Raw genomic sequence first — 23,511 nt, 5'->3', positions numbered from 1 at the left:
AGGATCTTTGAGGGCTAGCTTTTATGTCAGCTAATTAATATGGATCATTTGTGGTTTTACAAATATCTTTTTGTGTGTGTGTGTGTCCATGTGCACAAGAGATGAATATAGACTAAAGTCCTGATCCTACAGTAGAACCTCAGAGTTACAGACACCTTGGGAATGAACGTTGTCAGTAACTCTGAACAAAGCACAGTTCGGACTCCAGATCCAGCAGTTGATGCTCCAGGTCAGGTCTAAGCAGGAGCAGAACTTCCTACTCACTGCCAGCATGAGTTTGCAAGCTTATCCCCCCCTGCCCTCCCTTCTTAGCTGTGTGTGTGTGTGTTCCTGGGGTGGGGGGAACATCCTGTCTTCTCCAGGCCAGGGGTGTGTGGGGTAAAAGCAGCCCATCCCCCTCCCGATGGAGGCGGGGGTGGGCGGCGAGGGAGGGGTGAAAGCAGCGCAGACTCCTGCTCTGCTGGCTCTCTGTCTTGGTCTGCAGCAGTAGCATCTTGCTGTAAGTGGCTGCCTCATGCATGGGGGTGGGGATGGGGACAGGGACAGGCAGCCCAGATGTGCCTACCTTTAAGTACAGGCACAGTACAGTATTTGCTTTTTTTTGTCTCTGCTGCTGTCTGGTTACTTCCAGTTCCACATGGTGTCCAAGTGACCAGTCAGTCTGTAACTCTGGTGTTCATATCTTTGAGGTTCTATTGTACTTCTATTGAAGTCATCGGCTAAGCTCTTGTTGATTTCAATAAGAGCAGGATTAGGTCTTTAAACATTTTGTAGGCCTGTCAAATTAAAAAGGTTTCTGTGCAGTTGCACGTCCTTATTGTTTTCTCTAACTGAATATAGCACAGACCCTAGACATCATGACACAGGAGATAAATTATAATTATAATATTGTTACTGGTTTGAGCTCTCTTTACTTTGCAAGGGGATCGAAATTCTAGAGAGTTCTAATTCTGCAACAAACATTAAAGATTCAAACAATATACTAAATTTGTTTGCTCAACTGTCATTCATCCCTTCAGACGGGTCTATTTTAAAGCCACTGATTGACAAAACACTTAGCCCACATTTAAAGACACCCATGCACTCACCACTATTCTCTACCTTTGAGAAACTGACACTTTTTCATTGTTTTTATATTTTAATCTTGTTTCTGCTCTAAATAATTTTTGCCTTCTAGCATCTGGAAATTACCAGCTATGCTGTACATGATCAGCAATACAAACGCTCGGTACGTAAACTGTTCAAAGACTTTGAGGCAGAAGATTCATTCTTCCAGAGTCTGACTCATTTTTGTTTTTGTCATCTCTTTGGGCTGCCAGATTTCTTGCCAGGCTAATTTTTTTTTGCTAAGTGGTAATATGGCTGGTGATCAGAAAAGGAACATTCATATCCTAATCATGCCTACTCGTCACAGGTGCTTTTCCAGCTAAACTTTAGATATAGGTAAACAAATATTCCCCTTCCTCCCAACAATAGTCTTACCTGCTTGTAGTGTTTCAGCATCAAAACTATCCTTCCTGTAGAAAGTTCTGAAACACAAGGGAATTGCAGTGCAATCTTCTGAAAGTTTCTCGACAGCTTGTCTAAACACAGCAACCATATCATGAAGAGTCCTATCTAAATTGACTGACGAAACAGATGGTGAAATCAAGTTTAGGCATATTGAGATAGATGCACTAGATGCAGAACTGGACTCCACAGCTTCACATACAATTTGGCAGCCCTCTGACAACATCTTCATCACAGAAGTTTTCCTTTCTGATGGATCATCCACTACTGCAATGACATGCCACTCAATGACTGCATCTCTGGGTAGGTGGGGAACCACGACCACAGTTAGCATTCCACAGACTGCAGCTAGATCACTGTACATCTCTGGATCTTCTGCCTAAAAATTAAACAAAATATCCTGGACATTAGCAAGGAATGGAAATACCCGAGAAATAGAGAACGTGCACCATGAGAATTTAATTTATAAAACTGGCAAAGCTACAAAGAAATAGTAAACATGTTAAATGTTAAAGTGAAAGGAATGACTCATATTTCGTTATTAAAAAAAATTAAAAAAAATATATTAAAAAAATACAGTGTGTATACTATGGTATATTCACATTGTGTTTATATGAATACTTCAGTGTTGTTATCAAGGATGCTTTGGTTTGTTCTGCAATCTTTTCTTACTGAGAAAGTCATCTTAAGCAATTATGAGTTTAACAGCTAATACCTGCTCATCTTCCCAACCTTAGCCTCCTATTAAGTCTTTGTCATTCAAAGGAGTAGTAGTGACGTTAACAAACTTTATGCTCATTCTTATACAATAGACAGGAATCAAAGAACAGCAGACAGATCATGTAATGTGACATTTGTCCATTCCAATATTCTTTGAATGTAAGAAATGTTAATGGTGCTGCTGAGGCCATGGAAATAGATGAGCACAATACTTATGTTCCATGAAACAAATTCAGTTACCAGTGACATAGGCTGCTCTGAGAAGCAGCATGTCTTGAACATAGCTTTCTAAAGGGTGAGAGCCTCTCCCTAGTGACGAAGTTCAGCCTGCACTGGCCCTGCAGGTCTGAGGTTATTCTTACACCAAAGCCCATTACTTGGCAAGCCAACTGCTGTGCCTGTGAGCTGTATTTAATAATGGCAAACAAGAAGTGGGATAATATTTAGTTTCTTACTTTCCCTACAAGCCTCGCAAAAATTACAAGCTAAATTTTACTATACCATGGTAACAACTATGGGAAGGGAACAGAGGGCTGCAGATCACTGCATGTTTACTAAAGTTTCCTCTGGGAATGAGGGGAGGAATTTGAGAAGCTGCACCCTTTTAAATCTAACAGTTAAGGGTTTTACAGAGAATTCTGTTCTGAATTCTTAGTAATCCAGAGATTGCCCCGCTTGTATTGCCCTGCACTTCTATCCGTTTTGTTCTCACAGCACTGCTCCCTCAGGATAGCAACATAAGGCTCTAAGATATTAAAACCCAAACAGAAACTCAGAATAGCATACTTTAGCCTCCAACAATCTTAAAGTTAAGCATGGGCTTAAGTGCTTAAAGTTAAATATATTGTCACAGTTACAGAGTGGAATATGCCTCAGACCCCTTTTAGTCCCTCCGAAGTGCACTTCTTAGGTGACAAACCTGGCTTCCTGCAAATCACTCTGAACCATGCAGCCCAATCACTCAACAGCAGTTCCCTTGTTTCCCAACTGCATTAACATGAGAAGCCCAGCTGCTTTTGACACCTGTAAACCCTTCCATTCCAGGGACCTGTGACGAGGGAGTTGATTAAAGTGACTCAAAAGTAGCATCTTCAAAACAAAGCATTATTTATTCATTCCCCAAAGGTACAAAGTATGTAGAGCTAAGGAGAAAAACAACAAAAGATCTACTATATACATGGCTCTTACACCTAAATCTTTCTGTGCCAGCTTTTGTAAATGCTCCTCAGCCCTGCTAACCCCTATCTCTGGCTGGGAGAAACAGATGTACTGCTTACAACATGCTCTCTCTGGTTATTCCCTTCCTAGCCTGTCAGCTTTCATGACATTCCCTGGGCAATCTCTGGCCACTCACTCAACTTTGCTCCCTTTTCTAGGTCCGGGGTCCTGAAATAGTTTCGTGTTCCCTTAGATTTCTCTCTTTTCACCCTTGGCAAAACATCTATGTCACCAGGGTGGGGCCAAGGGGCCACCTCTTCAGGGCTATGCACCTAGCTGCTGTGTTGGAGAATTTGTTGAGATGCTCCTTATCTAGGCCTTTGTTCTAGTTTTCTTGCTTGGTTTCTTTAACAAACCCTTTTGACCTAACTCCACAGCAAGCAGCCTGTTATAAACAAGCACACAAAGACATACAACAGATTTATAAAAAATAATACAGATATTTCCCAGTTCTCCACACATGTGCCTAACTGATCTCCTGAATTGGGGCCCAAATGAGTAGTACCATTTTATGTATGCATGTGTTCCTAACACATTTCACTCATGAAACCTGTTAAATGAAAACGAATCTGTTTATGAAAGTAAATCTTATTTTATTATATATATCTTCCTGAAGGAATACTGTGTTGAAGGAATAATAAATTACTTTTACCTGTCTTCTGAGCATATGAATTTTTATTTAAACAAGTTTCAGATTTTCTTTCTGGTCAACGGTTTTTTTTCATTTCTTTTAAGAGATCAGACATTAAGTACTCTTGATATTAGTGGCTTACACTTTCTTCTCCTTTGTGTTTATGATAACTTTTTTATATACCAATTTGCTTATACTGCAGTCTATACCGGTAATTCTGTACATTGCCTGACCTATGAATGGAAAAATAATAACAAGTTAAAACAGTCATTTTACCTGAAGTCGATAAGGCCATAACACTCACCCTGCCTTCAATTCACATGCTCAATTTTCATCCACTCACTCTCGACTTCGAGAGGAAGGAATAATGACAGGTTAGAGGCACTTTATTTCAAAATTCACTCACAAAGTTATTGACAACCATTTTTCCACAGAAAAGTCTCTGCTGCTTGACCCTCATGAGCTGTTTACATGAAAAATGCACTTACTTCTAGATTAACGATAGTGGAGTCTAATTCCATACCAAACATATAGCAATTGCTTTAGCATCTCTGTTTTTGATATGAGACCAAAAATAGGGATAATTTGTCTCAAATTGCAGTCACTTCAGTCATAATAAAATCTCACTGAGTACTGTTTGCTTTCAGTACTTTCATTAGGTAAGCTGGGGCTGTTATTAAGGTACCAACACATAAATGTTATATTAGCACTTAACAGTAGCACAGTATTCTCCTCCAGGAGATGAATTCTAACCTTGTCAATATAATTCTGCTCTGAGTGCTGTAAAACAGTTTGAAAAGATGAAATACTGGAGCTTTGCACTGAAAAAAAAAAAGTCATGCTCATTCAGGCTTAAAGGCCACTCTGTTGGCCCAAGGTGCTGAGGTACTGTTTAGAAAATAAGTCTAAAGAAGCTCTCTCAGGTCAAGTCAAGCATTGAGACAAACTTTTCTACTTTCTTGTACTGTCTTAGGTTGTTAAATCAATTACTTAGTATTTCTGCTTGCCTTCAGCTGCCATTTAGAATATGAAAGGAAATATAGGAAAGGCCAAGATAAAGTACATTTTCAAACGCAACAAATGATAATCATTCTGAGTGAAAGACATGCACTGTGCACCCAGTCTCATAAATAGGGCCCTACCAAATTCACAATCCATTCTGATCAATTTCATGGCCATAGGATTTGATATTTAGTCAATTTCGCATTTTCAGATGTTTACATCTGAAATTTCATAGTGTTGTAACTGTGAAGGTCCTAACATAAAAAGTGGTTTGGGATGGGGTGGCATTGCAAAGCTGTTATAGGAGGGCTACAGGACTGCCACAGTCTCTTCTGTGCTGCCTTCAGAGCTGGGGAGCTTCAGGGAGTTCCCAGAGGTAGAGGTGGGTCTGATTTTCCCCATGCTGTTGGGAGCACCCCAGCTGGGGGCTCCTAGCTGCTAGTCCCATCCAGGCTAGGGACAGGACTTGTCCTAACCCTGCACAGCTGCTCTTGGCAGGAGATCAGACCCTTCTCCGGGTACCTCCTCCAGCTACAGAAAGCTCTGCGGCTGGGGCACTCCCAGCAGCTCGGGGAAGACTGAACCCACCTTTACCTCGGGAAGCCTTCTCTGGCTGCAGGAAGCTCTGCAGCTGCTGCCCAGCCAGAGATTCATGCAGCAGTGGGAGATACCCAGAGGTGGGTCTGATCTCCCCCTGAGAGCAGCTGTGCAGGGAAGAGTAAGTCCCATCTCTCCCCAGCCCAGGGACTAGCAGCTGGGTATTCAGGGTATTCAGTTATTTAAGACTCACTTTTTCAAACAAATAGAACATCTCTGTTCTTCAGAAATGACAGTGCTTTTTTGAAAATAAGTTGGGAGAGGTCACTGTTTAAAGATCTAATAACAGACAATGGAATATAAGAAAGATCTTTAATGCCCTGCCCCTCCCACTTCCCTACAGGATTTATTTCATGGTCTGTGACAAATTATTCATCGCTGTGAATTTGGTTGGGCCCTACTCATAAACTTGCATTTTGCAGCACCCCAACCTTTAACTTAACAAAGCACAAGCGATGGAGCTGCTGGGAACTAAAGATCTTTCTTATATTCCATTGTCTTTTATTGGCTCTTTAAACAGTGACCTCTCCCAACTTATTTTCAAAAAGGCACTGTCATTTCTGAAGAACAGAAATGTTCTATTTGTTTGAAAAAGTGAGCCAAAGTTGTTACTTCTAAGCTGCCTTAAATAACTGAATACCGTTTCTTTAGAATCTGCAGCATACAAGGTATTTCTTATAGCATCAGGAAGTGCCAGGGAATACTGTATATAAGGAACCAGGATTATTTAAGTTAAAATTGGCAATTTTTAAAAGTTACTTACAATCTAGTTATATTAATCTTTAAAATGTGAGTGGGTTATACTGGATTGGGAAACAACAGGTAGGTAATTGTATGGGGGCCCTGATTCACCAAGATACTTAAGCAAATCAAATAAATGGGAATATTCACTGTGCTTAAATTTATTCACGTTTACGGAGCTTGCTGAACTGGGGTCTGAGTCTGTAAAGATGGTCAGGGTACGAGGTTATTGAACTGACCTTTGTATCAAAACAATTAATATAAAAAAAGTCTCACCGCTTCTTGCCAAATGAAGGAAAGTTCACAACTGCAGTTTCTCCCAGATTTTTAAACATATAATTAACCTGTACCTGGCTACCTTTCCACATTAACAATAAAACGGTGGTTTAAAACAGAACTGCTGTATGCTCATACACAAATGCTTTCCTGAGTTTTCTTTCTGTCAAAGGTCTTATATGCCTTAAGTTTGTATGCCTCATTTGATCAGGACATGCAAGCATATGAACTACAGAAACACAAAATGGATTTAAGAGGCAGGCTGCAAATTTATTAATAGAACACTGGGATGAGCGAGGGTACCAGGCATTTAACGGGTTCCAGTGGCTCTAAACAAGAGCTCCATGTGTACCCGCCAAGGCATGGCAGAGATTGCCAATGGAAGACCTCAGTCTGTGAAGACTTCTCCTATAGGCATAAGGGCTACCAGTGAAATTCCAGGTCTCATTTACCTCTGGAAGTGGCCTTTTTAGCCTTTATATGCACTTGACACCTGTCACTAACTGTGACAAGCTAATCAGTTTTACTTTTCCTAATATTAAACTTACGAGTCCTATTGCTTTCCACCCAGCTGTGCCTCCATGATGCTGAGAAGAAGGTGAAAAAAACCACTGGACCTTGGAAAATTTGGTTCAATGGGGAAAATTCCTTACTGATCCTATAACAGGTCATTGGGCAGATCTAAAAACACAGCTCCCATGCTACAACTAAAGGGAGGGAGAGTGGTTAAGCTACATGGGAAAAGATGCATTTGAAAAGCTTGGGAGAGTTTAAATGTGTATGTGTGGGCACGGGGTACATGCAAGAGCAACTTGGCTAGCTCTGTCACCCATCCCCAGCCAGTGGGAAGGTGGCAGATCTGAGGTAGGTTGGGCAGTTGCCTCTCTTGTCCCATGTGTGCTCTTGCATCTCCCACCCCTTCTGCCTTCTGGGCATCATGTTACATCCCCCACAGTCTGTTCAAGATCCTTTCCTTTTGACTGCTGACGGGGCTCTGAGGGAGACGGTTAGTTTGATTTCATTCTGTTTTCACTCTTCATGTACAAGAGTTACATGAATCCCATCACTTATTCCAGTGAATGCTTAATTGGGTGTTGTATTACTACAAAACAGAGTGGCAGTCACTGCAGTGAACACACCTAAATCAAAACCACTGCACTACAAGTGATGTAAATTAACTTAAGAAGAATGTGACACTCAAAAATGTTTAAATTAAAATAAGTCTTGCTAATTGTTAAAGTTTTTTTAATTAAAAAACTGAAAAAGCTCACCACTTCCAAATGAAAGAGGGAGTTAAAAAATATTCAGATCTGACAAGCATGTTTTCAATCCAATATAGTATTTTACCTAATGAAAAAATTTATTTGAAAAAAGATACACATTTTACATATTTACATTTATTACATATATTTGCTTGTTTGGGTTTCTTCCTTTAAGTACATTACAAAGATTTCCTTTTGTTGTATGTGTGGAGGTTAAGGTTTAGTGATTTCATGAGTGAATATGGGATCTGACTACATTTGAGAGAGAGAAATATATGGGTAACTGCTAGTTCTACAAAGAACTGACTTACAGAACAAAAACTGTTGTTTCTTTTAGAAGTTTAGTTTATGCAAACCTTCTCTGGTATGTATTATTACACCATTACAGTGGCAAGATTAATGTGCCTTTAAATAATACATTTAAAATTTCCTTTACACTGTCTGCATAAAACAGATTGTACCAGACTCCAGAGATCCAGTTTAAGCTTTGCTACAGTCTCCTAGAACAATAGGTTTATGACTTTTATAAGTGGTGATTCCACTAGGAAAACTGCAGAGAAATAAAATGTCAATTCCTGAGGAAAGAAAGACAGAAGTAAACCTCCTTTTCAGCATTCTAGTTTGTCAAACACGTATGAGCCAAAGATATCTCTGGTGTAACTCTACTGATTTCAGTGGGTAAATCTGGCAGGTCCAGTCTTTCATAGTGATAAAATTAAGTGTGAAGCATCTTTTCTTTTCAAAGCTTACTGTTGTGAACTACAAGAAATAATACAGCCTGGTATTTTGAATTCCTTTCTGAAATTACACAGGTTATTTGTTGTGTACTTAAAAAAAAGTATTAACACCATTTAAAGGCAGTATCCAAGATTGGTAGATTAAAATAGATTTTTAAAAGCTTTAGTATTTATTATGGAAGCAAAAAGGACTATGCTATTTAAAAATCATATTTCTGTCTGAAATTTTGCACCCTAATTCTGCAATGTGTTGCACAGAGAGGTGTGTACTTGGACTTCAGTGAGGCTCTGTGTGGGTTCAGCAGCCCTCTTGTGGAGGATTAACTGGAGGATGGGGGCCATATTTATTTACTGTTATTAAAAGTAACACTCAGTGTTTAATGTAATTGATAGAGACTATACAAAAAGGACCTCTATTTTTTCTGTTTGTTTACTCTGTGCATTTGATAGCACATTCTGAATGGCTTGTTTCACTACCTGTACAATTTATAGACAGTTTCCCCTGATGTTTGTTTGGGTCTTTTGCATGCATTTTTAAAAACAGGGGAAGTGGTCACAGAAGTGCAAAAACTGGCTTGGAAACTTAGGGCAAGATTTTTAAAGGAATTTAGGTGCCTGTCTCGCATTGGTTTCAGTACTTCCAGATGAGGCTCTTTGCATAACCATGGTGTAAAACTCTATGGTGGTGCCTTGAAGTTAGCTATCAGATGAAAGATGGTCAATTTAACTTTTGGCGATAAGATACTTTTGAGTGTACACGAGTGCAACTCCAATTATGTACAAAAGGAATGTAAGGGAACTGGGTTATATGGGAGTCAGGGATACAACTGGTTAGAGTCAGGGCTTGTCATGAGGACAGACCACCTAAACTTCTTCTGTAGTCCATCAAGCATGTAAAAAGCAACTCACAAGAGAACTAACTAAAGATACCCCCTTAGGCCTCATCCTGCAGAGACTTACATATGTGCTCAACTACCTGCACTGTGAGGAGTTCCAAAGTCAATGGGACTATTCATAGTGTATAAAGTTAAGCACCTGTGTAAGTCTTCACAGGACTGGGACCATAGTGACTGAAGTCCTGCAGATAATTCTGATCTGAATAATCAGTATTATACACACTTTTTCTCAGAGGATTTTTTAAGAAGTTAAGCAAATGTAGATGCTCATGACGACTGAAAGCGCTTAGACACTGAACTGTTATATCCAAGTGTGGTACAGGATTTTACATACAACTGAGCTAATGCATCACAGTCAGCTATTCTAGCTGCTAAGATTTCCATGAGCAGAGATTGTATTAACTTATTGATACAATAAGTATTACTTGTGTTCAATTATTTGATGATTCTGTGATGTGCAGTAGGGCTCATGTTGAAATTTAAGGCATAAATTATACAGAAATCTTTCTGGCGTACTTTTAATATAAGGGACACCAAGATTAGTGTGTAGCATTTGATTTCTAGTTCTGGCTCTCTTCTACATTGTTTTATATCTTTGGATTTTTAAATATAATTTACTTGAGAAATTTAAGAGGCTGGGTGCTAACTATATATAGGTTGTGTGTCGTGAACAAATATCCACTGAGAACACAATAGAGACTAGAATCCCATCTCACTTCTGACATGGTTAGTGTTGAACCCATACCTCTAGAACAAATAAGCAACTGAAAACTCGAAGAACCTTGGAAAGACTGTACGGAAAGATCATAATACCTGTGTTATACCAGGCTCCTGCTTTTAGGGCTGTCAATCAGACAGCTTTCTTGAACACTAAATTCACAGAAATATTTTATTATAGTAAATTACAAAAAGTAAACAAGAAAAAAAAAACCCAAAAGTTACCACCTGCCTGTTTCCAATTAAAAAAAAAATCCTCCTAGTAGATAATCCCAAAGCCACACATAATTTCAGATGGAATTCCCTTTTGCTTAATTTATCAATTAAGGACCATAGTGTTTTTTCTGTCTCATTATCCAGTGACAAAGGCTCAATAACCCTATAGCCTATGTTTTTTCAACTAGCCATTTAATTTTACTCATTTCAATCTCTTTTCAAAACACATTTTATAGTCAGAGGACACAATGTATATCAGCATGAGAGCATGACAAGATTTTCACATTGCTGGACATCAACCTAGGGAAAAAAGTCACAGAATAACAATGGAAAGTATATAAGGAAATTTCTTACACTTTAAGACTAAAATAAATTTAATTGAGAGTACTGATTATACCAGATTTCCTGTACACAATACTTGAGAGTGTTTATTTAAACTAGTGACATTTGAAGAAGTTCACTCTTTAGAGTTCCATAAATTGCACATAGAGCAAAAACATGTAACATTAGGAATAAGCCATTTCTAAGTCAACTGATTCATCAAAAGGTGTAACAAATAGGAGTTTAATAATTTTAATGAATTTATAGCAGTGAGCTAGAGTTCTAAAAGAAGCAAAATCTTAGATGATTGCTTCTTTTCATTTAGTACCGTGTCTCTATGAATGAATCTGTATTTCAACAACACAAAGGAACAAATAATAGTTACTGATACTATGCAAATGAATACGTCCTTTGCAAAGCACTGAAAATGTAGAGTGGGCTTTATGTCCTACCCACTGCTTACTCTGTCTTTCCACCAGAGCCTCTGTGCCTGATCTCTAAAAACCCATACTGAGAAGGCAACCATCTTACTCATTATGGCCTTTAATCTCCCTTGCTGATAGTTTTAAATTTTTAAACAGCACTATGTCGCACTTCCTTTTATGTGTTCTCATAGCTACAGACATAATTTTGGAAGCAAAATATCTAAACAGTAAGCATAATAAAAATGAAACAGGTTAAAGCTTACTAGCAGCAGGGAGCAGATGTAGCAAAACTCTACCAGTTCCCCTACATTTCCCCCCAGCAGGGACTTTCTATCAAGCTGTGAGTTAGTTCCATAGTACAATGCAGGCTGCTGTTACAGCAATTGCACCTTCCTATACCTCAGTATTGTACTAAGAATTCACTTTGATTTCTGATTTCTTTCTTTGTAATAATAATGTTTAAAGCAGTTCCTGCAGAGCTAAAGTCAAGCACTATATGCCAGATGATCAGAAGGGCATGAAAATGTGAAATTGATAAGAAAATAATTATATATTGAAAAGCTATTTTCTTTGCTTTAAAAATATTAACTTTTCTCTTGCCAAACTGAAGGTTCTTGAGCCAAGATAAAACCAGTTAATGATTAAAGTTAAGGTTCCTTGAAATACCTCTCAAACATACATCATTCAATATATCAGTTACAGTGTGGAAAAAAGATACCTATTCAAGGAACAAAGTAATAAATTGATAGCAATATAAACTGAAAGCAAATGATGTCTGCCACATGAAACATGATCACAGACTGTCACTCTTGAGGGTTTTATTCTTCATGTGGAGTGTCAAAAATAAGCACTTTTGGAAAGAGACTAACTGAATGAAGGATGTTAAAGGTGGAAATGTTCTACCTGATGAAAAGCAGTTGAGGAGGTATATTCAAATAGGGACAAGAGAAAATTTAATGGCCAAAATCTCTTCCGTGGCCATTAAAAATGGCTTACTTTAAGAGTCACAGTGGAAATGTCAGGTGTTGCTATAAGTTGTCTTTGCAAGTCTGCTCCGCATCTGAAGTCTTGAACACACTTGAGCTGTGGGGTTTATTTTCAAACACAAAACCTTAATTACGACTCCATACTTCCTCCAGAATACATTATATACCACCCACTTAGCCTGTGAACATGTCAACACTAATGTTGCTGAGGTTGTAATTAAGTTTTTGTGTTATACAGTATGGAAGGTTAATATGGTGTGTGTTTACTTATCTGTTGGAGGCAGAAAGAAGTTGATTGTAGGGATATGGGGTGAAATCTTGGCTGTACTGAAGTCAATGGCAAGACTTCCATAGACTTCAGTGGGGGTCAGTATTTTACCCATGGGGTAGGTCACTGCCATTGGTAACATGCTGTGTAGATGTGCAGTTAAGAAGAGTCTCATAAATTGGCATTTCCTTGCTTTCAAGGATTTGCACTGCAACTTGTCACAATTTAATCTCCCTTAATCCCACTACTCTGTTTTTGTTTTGTTTATAGCACGTAGGGAGCGACATCTAAAGCAGACCATGACTGCTCAGAAGGGTCAGCTATAGGGAGACGGAGCAAATGGACTATACTAACTTCTTATTCATTTTCAGGTGCAATTCACCGTGTTGGAATTAGTCATTAAAGTCCTGCATTGTTTGGACCCTAGCTTCTGAGAGACCAGAAGGCAGTGCTAGACAGTGCCATAGCAGTAGAGACCAGATGATAACAGTTACTATATTTGGGCACCTGGAAAGGTTGAAGCAGGATATATACAGGGCCCTTGACTCTGGAACTCATTCAGATGTTGATCCAACAGAGTCTGGATTTGTTAATAGACACATACATACTTCTTACCATTTGTTACACTAAGATATTTTTTAAAATACATGAGTTCACACAATATCAAAACAGAGAGAGACATACACACTCACTACATGTGTAGCTACATTGTATATGGACATCTAACTACATACAAAAATGTGCTCAGAAACAGTAAAGGACACATTTTAAAAGCTGATAAACTACAGATCAAGAATTGAGAAATGTTGGCAATTAATATTTTTGTCGGTAAATACTTAATATTTTCTTTCATTTTCTAAACTATGTGGCTTTAGATTTCTTTTTAATTTTATCTATATGCACAAATTCTTTTTGTAGTCAATCACAGACAATTACCCTGGATGTTTCAACAAAAAATTTTACTGGTGCAAGACCTACTCAAAAACACCTCCACAATATTTATCATTAATACATGTCCCAGACGAAACAAAAACCAGGATTCAAGTTTGTTTCCAGCTTTGTTTGAAAAATTACAACTAGAAGATTGACAGGGAGTTACAAGAATGTACCACACTAGCTGAAAGCATTTATTCTGCTTCATGGCGAAGAACAACAACAGAGAGGAAGTTAAAGTAATTATTCACTGCTGAGTTGGCATACATGTTACTGGGTCAACAGTTAGCACTGTCTGATGTGCCGAAGTTTAAAGTGGCATAAAAATAATGTTAGTTCACATTCATGTCACTATGAATACTAGCTTGAAAGTGGAGTAGAGAAAAGGACAAAGTTTTTTTTGTTTTTGACATTTATGAATAATTAGATTGGTAAAGATGTGGAGTTATATTTTGGAGCCCATATGATAAGACTGAAGGGAAAGCAATGGGATGAAATTATATATTATGTCCAGAACAGAGGAACCTGAGATTATAATAGGGTACTGGAGTACATAGGATACCTTGGATTATACTATAAATTAGGCTGGGAGAATTTTCCTGTGGAGAAGGTACTTTACTGGGAGCTTTTCCCTTGGTTTCCTAGTTTAGGTTCTGACTCATGACTACAGCCTCAGTCGCAGAGTAACAGGGTTATGTAGCAACTTCCCACTCCAGTAGAAATGAGAGAGCCATGAGGGCTGGACATGAACGGTGATTTGTTTTGGATGGTGGGTTTTGATTGGGGTTTGATGGGAGAGAGTTCTAGTTTATATTCTCCTGTTTCATTGTGGGGTTCTTTTAAGGGCAATTTGTCATCCATACACACAGTAGATGGGCTTTGGTTCCTGCCCTAGAGGATACTACCTGTTTGTTCCACTACAGCAGATACAACTCATCAGTGGCTACTGAGTGGTGGCTATAAGGGTGCTACCCATAGATTTGGGATGTGAGGCTCACTGTGGGAGTTGACTAGCTCCTGAGACGTGGGTTCTTGGCTATTTGTTGAGGAGAGTATGAGAGGATTCATGAGGAAGAGACCATTTTGATGTAGACCAGATGTATTTAGCACTGATATCAGACTCAGTGGTCTTGCTGAAAGTGTCTTCTTTGGAGCACTCACAACATTGGCTAAAAGGGACGCTACTACGCAGTTCATGCTACTAAATGCAAGATCATTGGTTAATAAAAATGCACTTTCTGTTTGTGGACTTTGCAACAGTGGTTGTCCTTTTGGACCCATAGTTATTCCTGGATGCCCAGACAGCAGCATTAATACTGAAAACAGACGTTTCTTACTGAAGGATCTTGGGCTCTGAATTTTATTTTCCTGTTCCTCTGTTATACCCTGTTAAACCATAGTACAGTAGCAGTGATAAAACAGATTCCTAAGGAACCCTATAGGAGAGAGCTTTTTGGTCCCCATATCACCACTAAATGAAACCTACTGTACCAGAAATGAAGGAGTGAGGACTTACAGTTTGATTATTAGTATCTTTTGATTAAGGGTAGCAAAAGCTGCAAACATATCTGATATCAGTAAAGAACATGGACTTTCATCTGTCAGTTGAAGAGTGCTCATTGCACAAACTAATGTTAACTACACACTCTGTTAGGACAAGTCCCTAGACTGAAGGTAACAAAGAACCCTGTTCCATGCAGAGACCCCTGAGGTTGATTATCCAACTACTTTCTTGATCTTTCCTCTAACAGGGAGGTTTGAGATGATGTATGACTATGTGTAATTAGGTCTCCAATTTCACGAGGTCGTTTTTCAAGCAAAGGTTGCACTTCAGCACTTTTTAAACAGACCAGCATTCTGCCTTCCTTAAGAAAGCACTGATAACAGGGGCCCAGCTAATGAGACAAAGTTCCTAATGGCCTGCACAAGACATGACAGGTATGGAATCTGACTAGAGGTTGTCACAGGGCAAGATATTGTTTCACCCATCCAGGACAGTGGATGCATTCATGCAAAAGTGACAGGCTTAAAACACAACTAATCTCTGCAAAGAAGATGGAAAATCACACAAAGCACTCAGATAAAGAGACTGCTCCAGGGAAAAACAGTCAGTCTTGATGAACCTGGCTGTTTACCACTCTGAACAACTGGATGGGCAATTCTTCACTGTGTCTCATTTGGACACAAAATTCTTTGCCTCCATTCTAAATAGATAATAAAGAATGTGGGCCAGATCCTCAACTGGTGTAAATCAACATATTCTATTGACTACAATAGAACAATGCTGATTTATACCAGCTGTGGTCTGGCATGATATATTCCCATGAAGTAAGTAAACAGACACACACACGACTATAACTATTTTACTTTTATGGTCAAAATGAATAAAATGTGTTTTAAAGATAATCTTCATCCATGCTTATTAGAACATTAAGTACTCTGTAATGGTTTTTTATTCACATACATTTAATTTTCAATAAAGGTTTTAGTTAAGACCACACAAACTTTTTCAGTGTTCTCTTTGTTAATTATATTCTGTTTTAAATGCATCAATCTATATAGATTTCACAATTTTTACCAACAAAATATTATAATCTCCCTCCTTACAAACATAAAATAAAAAAAAATAGTGGTAATCCCTTCACATCCCACTGTAGGCAAGTGTCAAAAAGCCAGAATATTTCCAAGGTTCTCCAGAGTTCCACTGTCTGCATCTGACCCGTGTTAAATATTCTTATTACAATTACTTCAAATGAATACAAAAGCTTTGTTTAATCCTAACCCTGGGGAAATGATATACACTAGGCACAAGATGAAAGACCCACAGCTACTGTGCTGTTTGAATGCACTGCATGTTCTTAACATGGGCTGTAAAAAAAGACCTGTTTTAATACCTCAAATGGAACATTCAAAACATCATCTAGCTGCAAAATAAATATCATAAACCTGATGTGAGAGAAGGAGGACACAGAAACACGCCTTTTCATATTATTGAATTTTTGATATTGGTTTATGGCAATATTTTTCAAAATTATTACTTTTCTTTTGATAATATGACCAATTATATTAATTAAAATGTAGGAGATCTTTTCAGCAATGTAAATGTAGCAGAGTTTAATCTACCTGTCATTTTACATCTTTATAATGTTCATTAACTTCTGTATCTTATATTTCAATTATTCTCTTTGTAATTACCAAGTGAAGAAGAGGGTGACTTTAACTAGCATTTCATATACAATGGCCTATAGGTCAAAGTATATGGCATAATTTCAAATAATGTTTTATATAACTGATTATAAATATTAATATAAAATATAAATAAGTACATGCACTAAAATATATATACAAATACATTTTCCTTGGCTATTAGAGCTTTATAACATCTACTCTGGATAGTGAAAGGGTACACTATCCAGAGCAGATGCTATAAATCTACTAGAATCTAGAATCTCATAGTGGAGCCCATTTTTCTTCAAAAGTTTCCATGCCCTCTTTAAGATAAAAGGTAATTTACTCCATGGATAAAGAAGATCTCAAGCCTCTGTCCAATTCTTTTTAGCAGGAGTAGTCCCTGTTGTCCAGTGTTTGAATATAACCTCTTTCTGTACTTACTAGGATAAACAGCCATGGCCATTTACAAATTGTATTCAAATTAATGACTGCCAGTATACTAAAACACCACGGGCCTGATTTACAAAGAAACTGAAAGATCTTAATGATGAAGATTGGCCTGTAGAGAAGGTACTTTCCTGGGAGCCTTGCCCTTGGTTTCCTATTTTAGGTTCTGACTCATGACTACAGCCTCAGTGCCAGAATAATAGGGTTATGTAGCAATTTTCAAAAGTCCCTAAGCATGTTAGTGCTTAAATCCCACAGAAGCCAATGGGATTAGGCTACTAACCTGCTTAGGTGTTTTTTGAAAATCCCACTAAATAACTACTTGCATCTTTAGGTGCCTAAATACTTTGTAAATCTGGCTCCATGGCCCAAAGATTCACATTTGGACACAAAGTTACCATCCTCAATCAATAAATAGGCACCTTAATAAAAGTGGCTTGATTTTCATAAATCCTGGAGCACGCTTCGATTCAATGGGATTTGTTGGTGATCAACACTTCTGAAAATCAGGCCACCTTTATTTAGGAACCCGCACTTGTATTAAGGAGCTTAGTTTGGACAACCAGGTTTGAAAGTTTTGCCCAAAATTTTAAAATGAGCAAGGTACATAGACATGATATCCATCGGATAAAGTATGGCAAATCTCTTTCCTCAGCTTCTACATGATGTGCCATTAAGATAAATATTGTCAGTAACCCAAATGGTATTTCTGGCAGAGTAAAAGTAATTAGTAGCACTTATTGCTGGGTTTGAAGCAATCATGGACTCTCACAACCACTCACATTAAATAAGAGCCATAAAAAGGCATTTGGGGAACTCCTTGTAGGACTCCCACACAACACAAAGGCAGTAAATCCAAAGTTACTGCCTTTTAATTGTTGCAATATACTCCTCCCTGTGTGCTGAGGATGGAGTATGTTTTTAGTTTACTACTGTCTTTGTTGAGGAGTATTTAGTAGAGTGAGATAAGCAGTCCATGCCTGAAATTTTGTTGTGTTAAATCCAAATCTGGCAAAAACATCCAGCATGTGTATACTTTTTGATGCCACTAACTGGATTTTTCTATGCAAAGTTCATTGATATTGATGATGATGATGGATATGCTGGAAACAGTCTAAGTAAAAGAATTAACCCAACATGGAACTAATACAATTTAACCGTAATATCATAATTTATAGAAAGAAAATGAAAATATAAAATGAACTGCTTGAATCAATGGATGTAGACTAACTGGTGTTAGAGTTAGCAATAGATTTTGCTATGATGTTAAATGTTATCTTTCCTTGGAAAAAAAAAGTTCACATTTATTCCACATCTTGTCATTGAATATTTGTTCTGATCTTTCCACTTCTCTGTGATCTCTGTTTCATCCATTTTTCCAAACTCCCCATTAACTATTGCTTCATTAGCACTCAAAATGTACGTAACCATCTGGAAATTCTCAAAGTTTAGACTGAAGTTTAAAAAATAAAAGTAAATACTGTAAAAGTACAAAACTGTCCTCAACGTCACCACATATATTAAGTGTTTAAACAAATATTTGCCCTTTTAGGACAAGGAAAAGAAAAAGAGATAAAATTCTGTGCAGATTTGGCAAACCTACCCCCTGAAGTTTTGTATACACCATCACATCTGAATAAGAGATGGAAACCACTTTCACTATCTAGCTACCATTTGTGGGGAACAACATTTCAAAAGTAGTCAAAGGCCTTAGAGTACCCTTACCTCATGGATGAAATCCAACTAGGCTTGGCTTAACAGAGAAATCTTTGATGATCTTAAACACAGAAAGGAAGCTTACAAGAAGTGGAAACTTGGACAGATGACTAGGGAGGAGTATAAAGATATTGCTCGAGCATGCAGGGGTGTAATCAGGAAGGCCAAAGCACAATCGGAGTTGCAGCTAAGAAGGGATGTGAAGGGTAACAAGAAGAATTTCTACAGGTATGTTAGTAACAAGAAGAAGGTCGGGAAAGCATGGGACCCTTACTGAATGGGGGAGGCAACCTAGTGACAGATGATGTGGATAAAGCTGAAGTACTCATTGCTATTTTTGTCAGCTCCCAGACAGCTGCACTGGGCAGCACAGTATGGGGAGGAGGTGAGCAGCCCCCAGTGGTGAAAGAACAGGTTAAAGACTATTTAGAAAAGCTGGACATGCACAAGTCTATGGGGCTGGAACTAATGCATCTGAGGGTGCTGAGGTAATTGGCTGCTGTGATTGCAGAGCCATTGGCCATTATCTTTGAAAACTCATGGAAATCGGGGTAGGTCCTGGATGATTGGAAAAAGGCAACTACAGTGCCCATCTTTAAAAAAGGGAAGAAGAGAATCTGGGGAACTACAGACCTCAGCCTCACCTCAGTCCTTGGAAAAATCATGGAGCAGGTCCTTAAGGAATCCATTTTGAAGCACTTGGAGGAGAGGAAGGTGATCAGGAACAGTCAACATGGATTCACCAAGGGCAAGTCATGCCTGACCAACCTTATTGCCTTCTATGATGACATAACTGGTTCTGTGGATATGGGGAAAGCAGTGGACGTGGATATATCTTGACTTTAGCAAAGCTTTTGATACTGTCTCCCACAGGATTCTTGCCAGCAAGTTAAAGTAGTATGGGTTGGATGAATGGACTATAAGGTGGATAGAAAGCTGGCTAGATCGTCAGGCTCAACGGGTAGTCATCAACAGCTTGATGTCTAGTTGGCAGCCAGCATCAAGCGGAGTGCCCCAGGGGTCGGTCCTAGTGCCGGTTTTGTTCAACATCTTCATTAATGATCTGGATGATGGGATGGATTGCACCCTCAGCAAGTTTGTGGATGACATTAAGATAGGGGGAGAGGTAGGAATAGGATATGGATAGGGTCCAGAGTGACCTAGACAAATTGGAAGATTGGGCCAAAAGAAATCTGATGAGATTCAACAAGGATAAGTCCAGAGTCCTGTACTTAGGACGGAAGAATCCCTGCTACATGCTGGGGACTGACTAGCTAAGCGGCAGTTCTGCGCAAAAGGACCTGTGAATTATAGTGGACGAGAAGCTGGATCTGAGTCAACCATGTGCCCTTATTGCCAAGAAGGCTAATGGCATATTGGGTTGCATTAGTAGGAGCACTGCCAGCAGATCAAGGGAAGTGATTATTCTCTTCTATTCAGCACTGGTTATGCCACATCTGGAGTATTGTGTCCAGTTTTGGGCCCCCCACTACTGAAAGGATGTGGACAAATTGGAGAGAGTCAGGCAGAGGGCAACGAAAATGATTAGAGAGCTGGGGCACATGACTTACGAGGAGAGGATGAGGGAACTGGGGTTATTTAGTCCACAGAAGAGAAAAGAGTGAGGGGGGATTTGATAGCAGCCTTCAACTACCTGAAGGGGGGTTCCAAAAAGGATGGAGCTCGGCTCTTCTCAGTGGTGGCAGATGACAGAACAAGGAGCAATGGTCTCAAGTTGCAGTGTGGGAGGTCTAGGTTGGATATTAGGAAAAACTATTTCACTAGGAGGGTGGTGAAACACCAGAATGGGTTACCTAGAGAGGTGGTGGAATATCCATCCTTGGAGGTTTTTAGGGCCGGCTTCACAAACCCTGGCTCGGATGATTTAGTTGGGGTGGGTCCTGCTTTGAGCAGGAGGTTGGACTAGATGTCCTCCTGAGGTCTCTTCCAACCCTAATCTTTAGGGCAAAAGAACACATTTAAAGCCTTAATTCTCCCCCAGAGATGATCAGAATCAATATATTCTTATTTGCCCAACTGTACCCACCTACACTGTAGCTGCACCATGTGTTGGAGGCACAAGGAGTTATTGAAAACTACCTTAATGCACACCTAAACTGCACACCTTAATGCACCTTTGGGGAACAAGATGCCTCAAAGTGAATGGGGACAGATGGAAAGAAGGTGGGGCCATGGCTTTGCTAGACCATCCCGCTGAGCTGGCTGGGCACTCAGGGAGAACTATACTGCACCAATTGAAAGGGGGTAACATTGGGTTTACTCCCTTTGTGCTGTGGGGATGCCTGCAAGCAGTTCCTCCTGGAGTTCCCCTTGGTGCCAAAAAGCTCAACACCACACAGTGAGAACTGTGCCTAAAACACACAATTCAACCCTTACTGAGTAAAGTACTTAAAAAGATTAAATTAATAAAATTTTGCAGCCAGAATCACTGTAATATCATTATACAATAAATACTTGGAATATTTCCATCTATCAATAATGCCATCTGTCCCATCCAATACAAATGGACTACAATCCATATGGCTTATTTTTTCTATTGATTACTCTGATGAATGAGTTAGCAAAACCACTCATAAAATCATCATATTACATGACACTGTCATTAAAAAGATGCGAAGAAAAGAAAAACACAAGATGATACTTATCTGGAAAACTGTCAGTTCAATCTACAGGAAGTTTTAGAAATGTTATGTTATACACTTAAAAAAAAATAAAATAAAATAAAAGGGAGAAGCTCTAAACGTTAACTACTAGGTTAGCCAGAAACTGCCCTACTCCGGAACACGCAAAATTATTATTAGTAATTATTTATATTACAGTAACTTGTAAAGTGTGCTACCTGCCTTACAGACATCCAGGAAGAGCAGCCCGCCGCAAAGAATGTACAAGATGCATGAAAAGTGGAGGAACAGAGGAACAAGGGTTACAACATACGAAGTGATTTGGGTGATGATTCCACATGGCTTGTTAGTTCCAATTATTTTTTCGCCTTTAACTATTCATATTCTTACCCTTGCCTATATTCTATTTTAATTGCTTCTGCTCTTATCTTTTGTTTTATCTTGGCTTTAACCCTCACCTACCTCTCAACTATTTAATTCCACCATAATCTCCACGTAATAACAATCCATATGACTTGCTGACCCATTGTTTCCGGCTTGGTCCCTGTGCTTCTCCCTTTCCCCTTCCCTATGGATAGGGGAAAGTGAGAAGGAGAAAGAAAACTCTTTTGCCCCACAAGCTTCCCTTGTGCCCCACTGCTGGTGTTGTATCTCTCTGGGGACTGGGCTTTTAAAAGGATTGCCTTTCTGAAGAAATAAGAACTAGTGCTGAACTTAAATACCTTTCTGACATCCTCTGTCTAGCTTTTAAAAAAATTCTTAGTGAAACCTTATTTGTGAAGAATCTCAGAATGTCAAAAGCAGCAAGGGAAGCTTTTCAATTACCACCATGCAACACTCAATACTTCTACAGGCATTTTGTGATTATTAAACATTTATATGTCTGTAACACATTTCAGCCAGAAGGATCCCAAAGTGCTCAACACTGCACAGGTAAGGAATCACTCACCAACACTAAAATGTTGCCATACTCAGTGTTGAACACAGAGGCTGTTGAGCAGCACCCAGCTAAGATACACAAAAGCTTAGAGCAGAAAATGGAAATTCCTGTTGCCATCTAAATCACAAGTGAAATTGGCCTAGATACTGGGGTTAGCTTCCCTATTCTTATAAAAAATACCCTTTTGATCTTTAATAACGACAGATGGTCAGGATCTTAGCTTTCTGGTTCATCTGAAAGACAACACCTCCAGCAATACTGTCATCAGCTAACACCATCCTGGGGCATTGGTTGAGTACTGAATCACAGGGAAGAGTGTGTGATGAGCCACTATGGAATTCATGCAGTTATCTGTGCTTTTCTTGGAAGTCTAATAAATGTACTGCCCAGGCCTAACGCTACTTCAATTATAAAATCTGGTAAGATTACAGACAGAAGCTATATAATTGCAGGAAATTGATGGTACCCTGCATGAATGTTCTTAAATAATCTTTTACCATCACCTCCCTTTCATAATTCAGTATTTCTGATGTTACCTTGCCTTTGGATCAAATGGAACAAGAGATCTTTATTTACTGAAATAGACAAAACAAAAAAAATAACAATTCAAAATCTTAGAAAGTAGATGTCTTTCAAAACCCAGTAAATTTTACACAAAGTTCAGAAGCCTGAATTTATGAATTTACTTTGAGATTGACACATTTTTAAAGAACAAGAGAAATGAATTTTCTGAGAACATTTTGCAATATATTTCATAACAGCAGTGAGTTGGTTCTTAACCTGCTTTCCTCCATTTGAAGTTAAACTATTGCATAAGTAGAATGAGATGAGTACCTTTTACCAGCTATTAGGGGTTTTCTTCCCCTTTCACATTCTTTCAATCTCATTTTAATTTAATGTCTATTAAATACTTGCCAATTATCAGACATCCCCAATAGCAATTATAAATAGAATTATAATTCCATCTAACAGAAGCCAGGAGAAAAAAGATATAATTTAACGCTAGTATATATGAGTACTGATCTGCTCACTGCCTTTTAAGTTAGAGACTTACAGAGCAAAATTATAGAGAATAAGATCAAAGGAGAAAGCTAAAAGCTCCAAGTGATACTTCTGGATACGAGGCCAAGGGATGTAGAG

General features: G+C 38.7%; 1 protein-coding gene across 3 annotated transcripts in view; it reads right to left on the bottom strand.

The window, feature by feature from the left end:
• The window catches only part of DPH6 (diphthamine biosynthesis 6), a 367,209-nt gene that overhangs the window by 65,814 nt on the left and 277,884 nt on the right, over positions 1–23,511 (bottom strand). For all 3 annotated transcript variants that reach the window (XM_077818948.1, XM_077818949.1, XM_077818950.1), the window contains one exon: positions 1,483–1,888. In XM_077818948.1, coding sequence (XP_077675074.1) covers positions 1,483–1,888 — 406 coding nt within the window. The remainder of the gene's footprint in view (positions 1–1,482; positions 1,889–23,511) is intronic.

Source organism: Eretmochelys imbricata, chromosome 6 (genome assembly GCF_965152235.1).
Source record: "Eretmochelys imbricata isolate rEreImb1 chromosome 6, rEreImb1.hap1, whole genome shotgun sequence".
NCBI lineage: Eukaryota > Metazoa > Chordata > Testudines > Cheloniidae > Eretmochelys > Eretmochelys imbricata.
The sequence above is the reverse complement of the archived record's forward strand: the minus strand, read 5'-3'. Positions and strand labels throughout refer to the sequence as shown.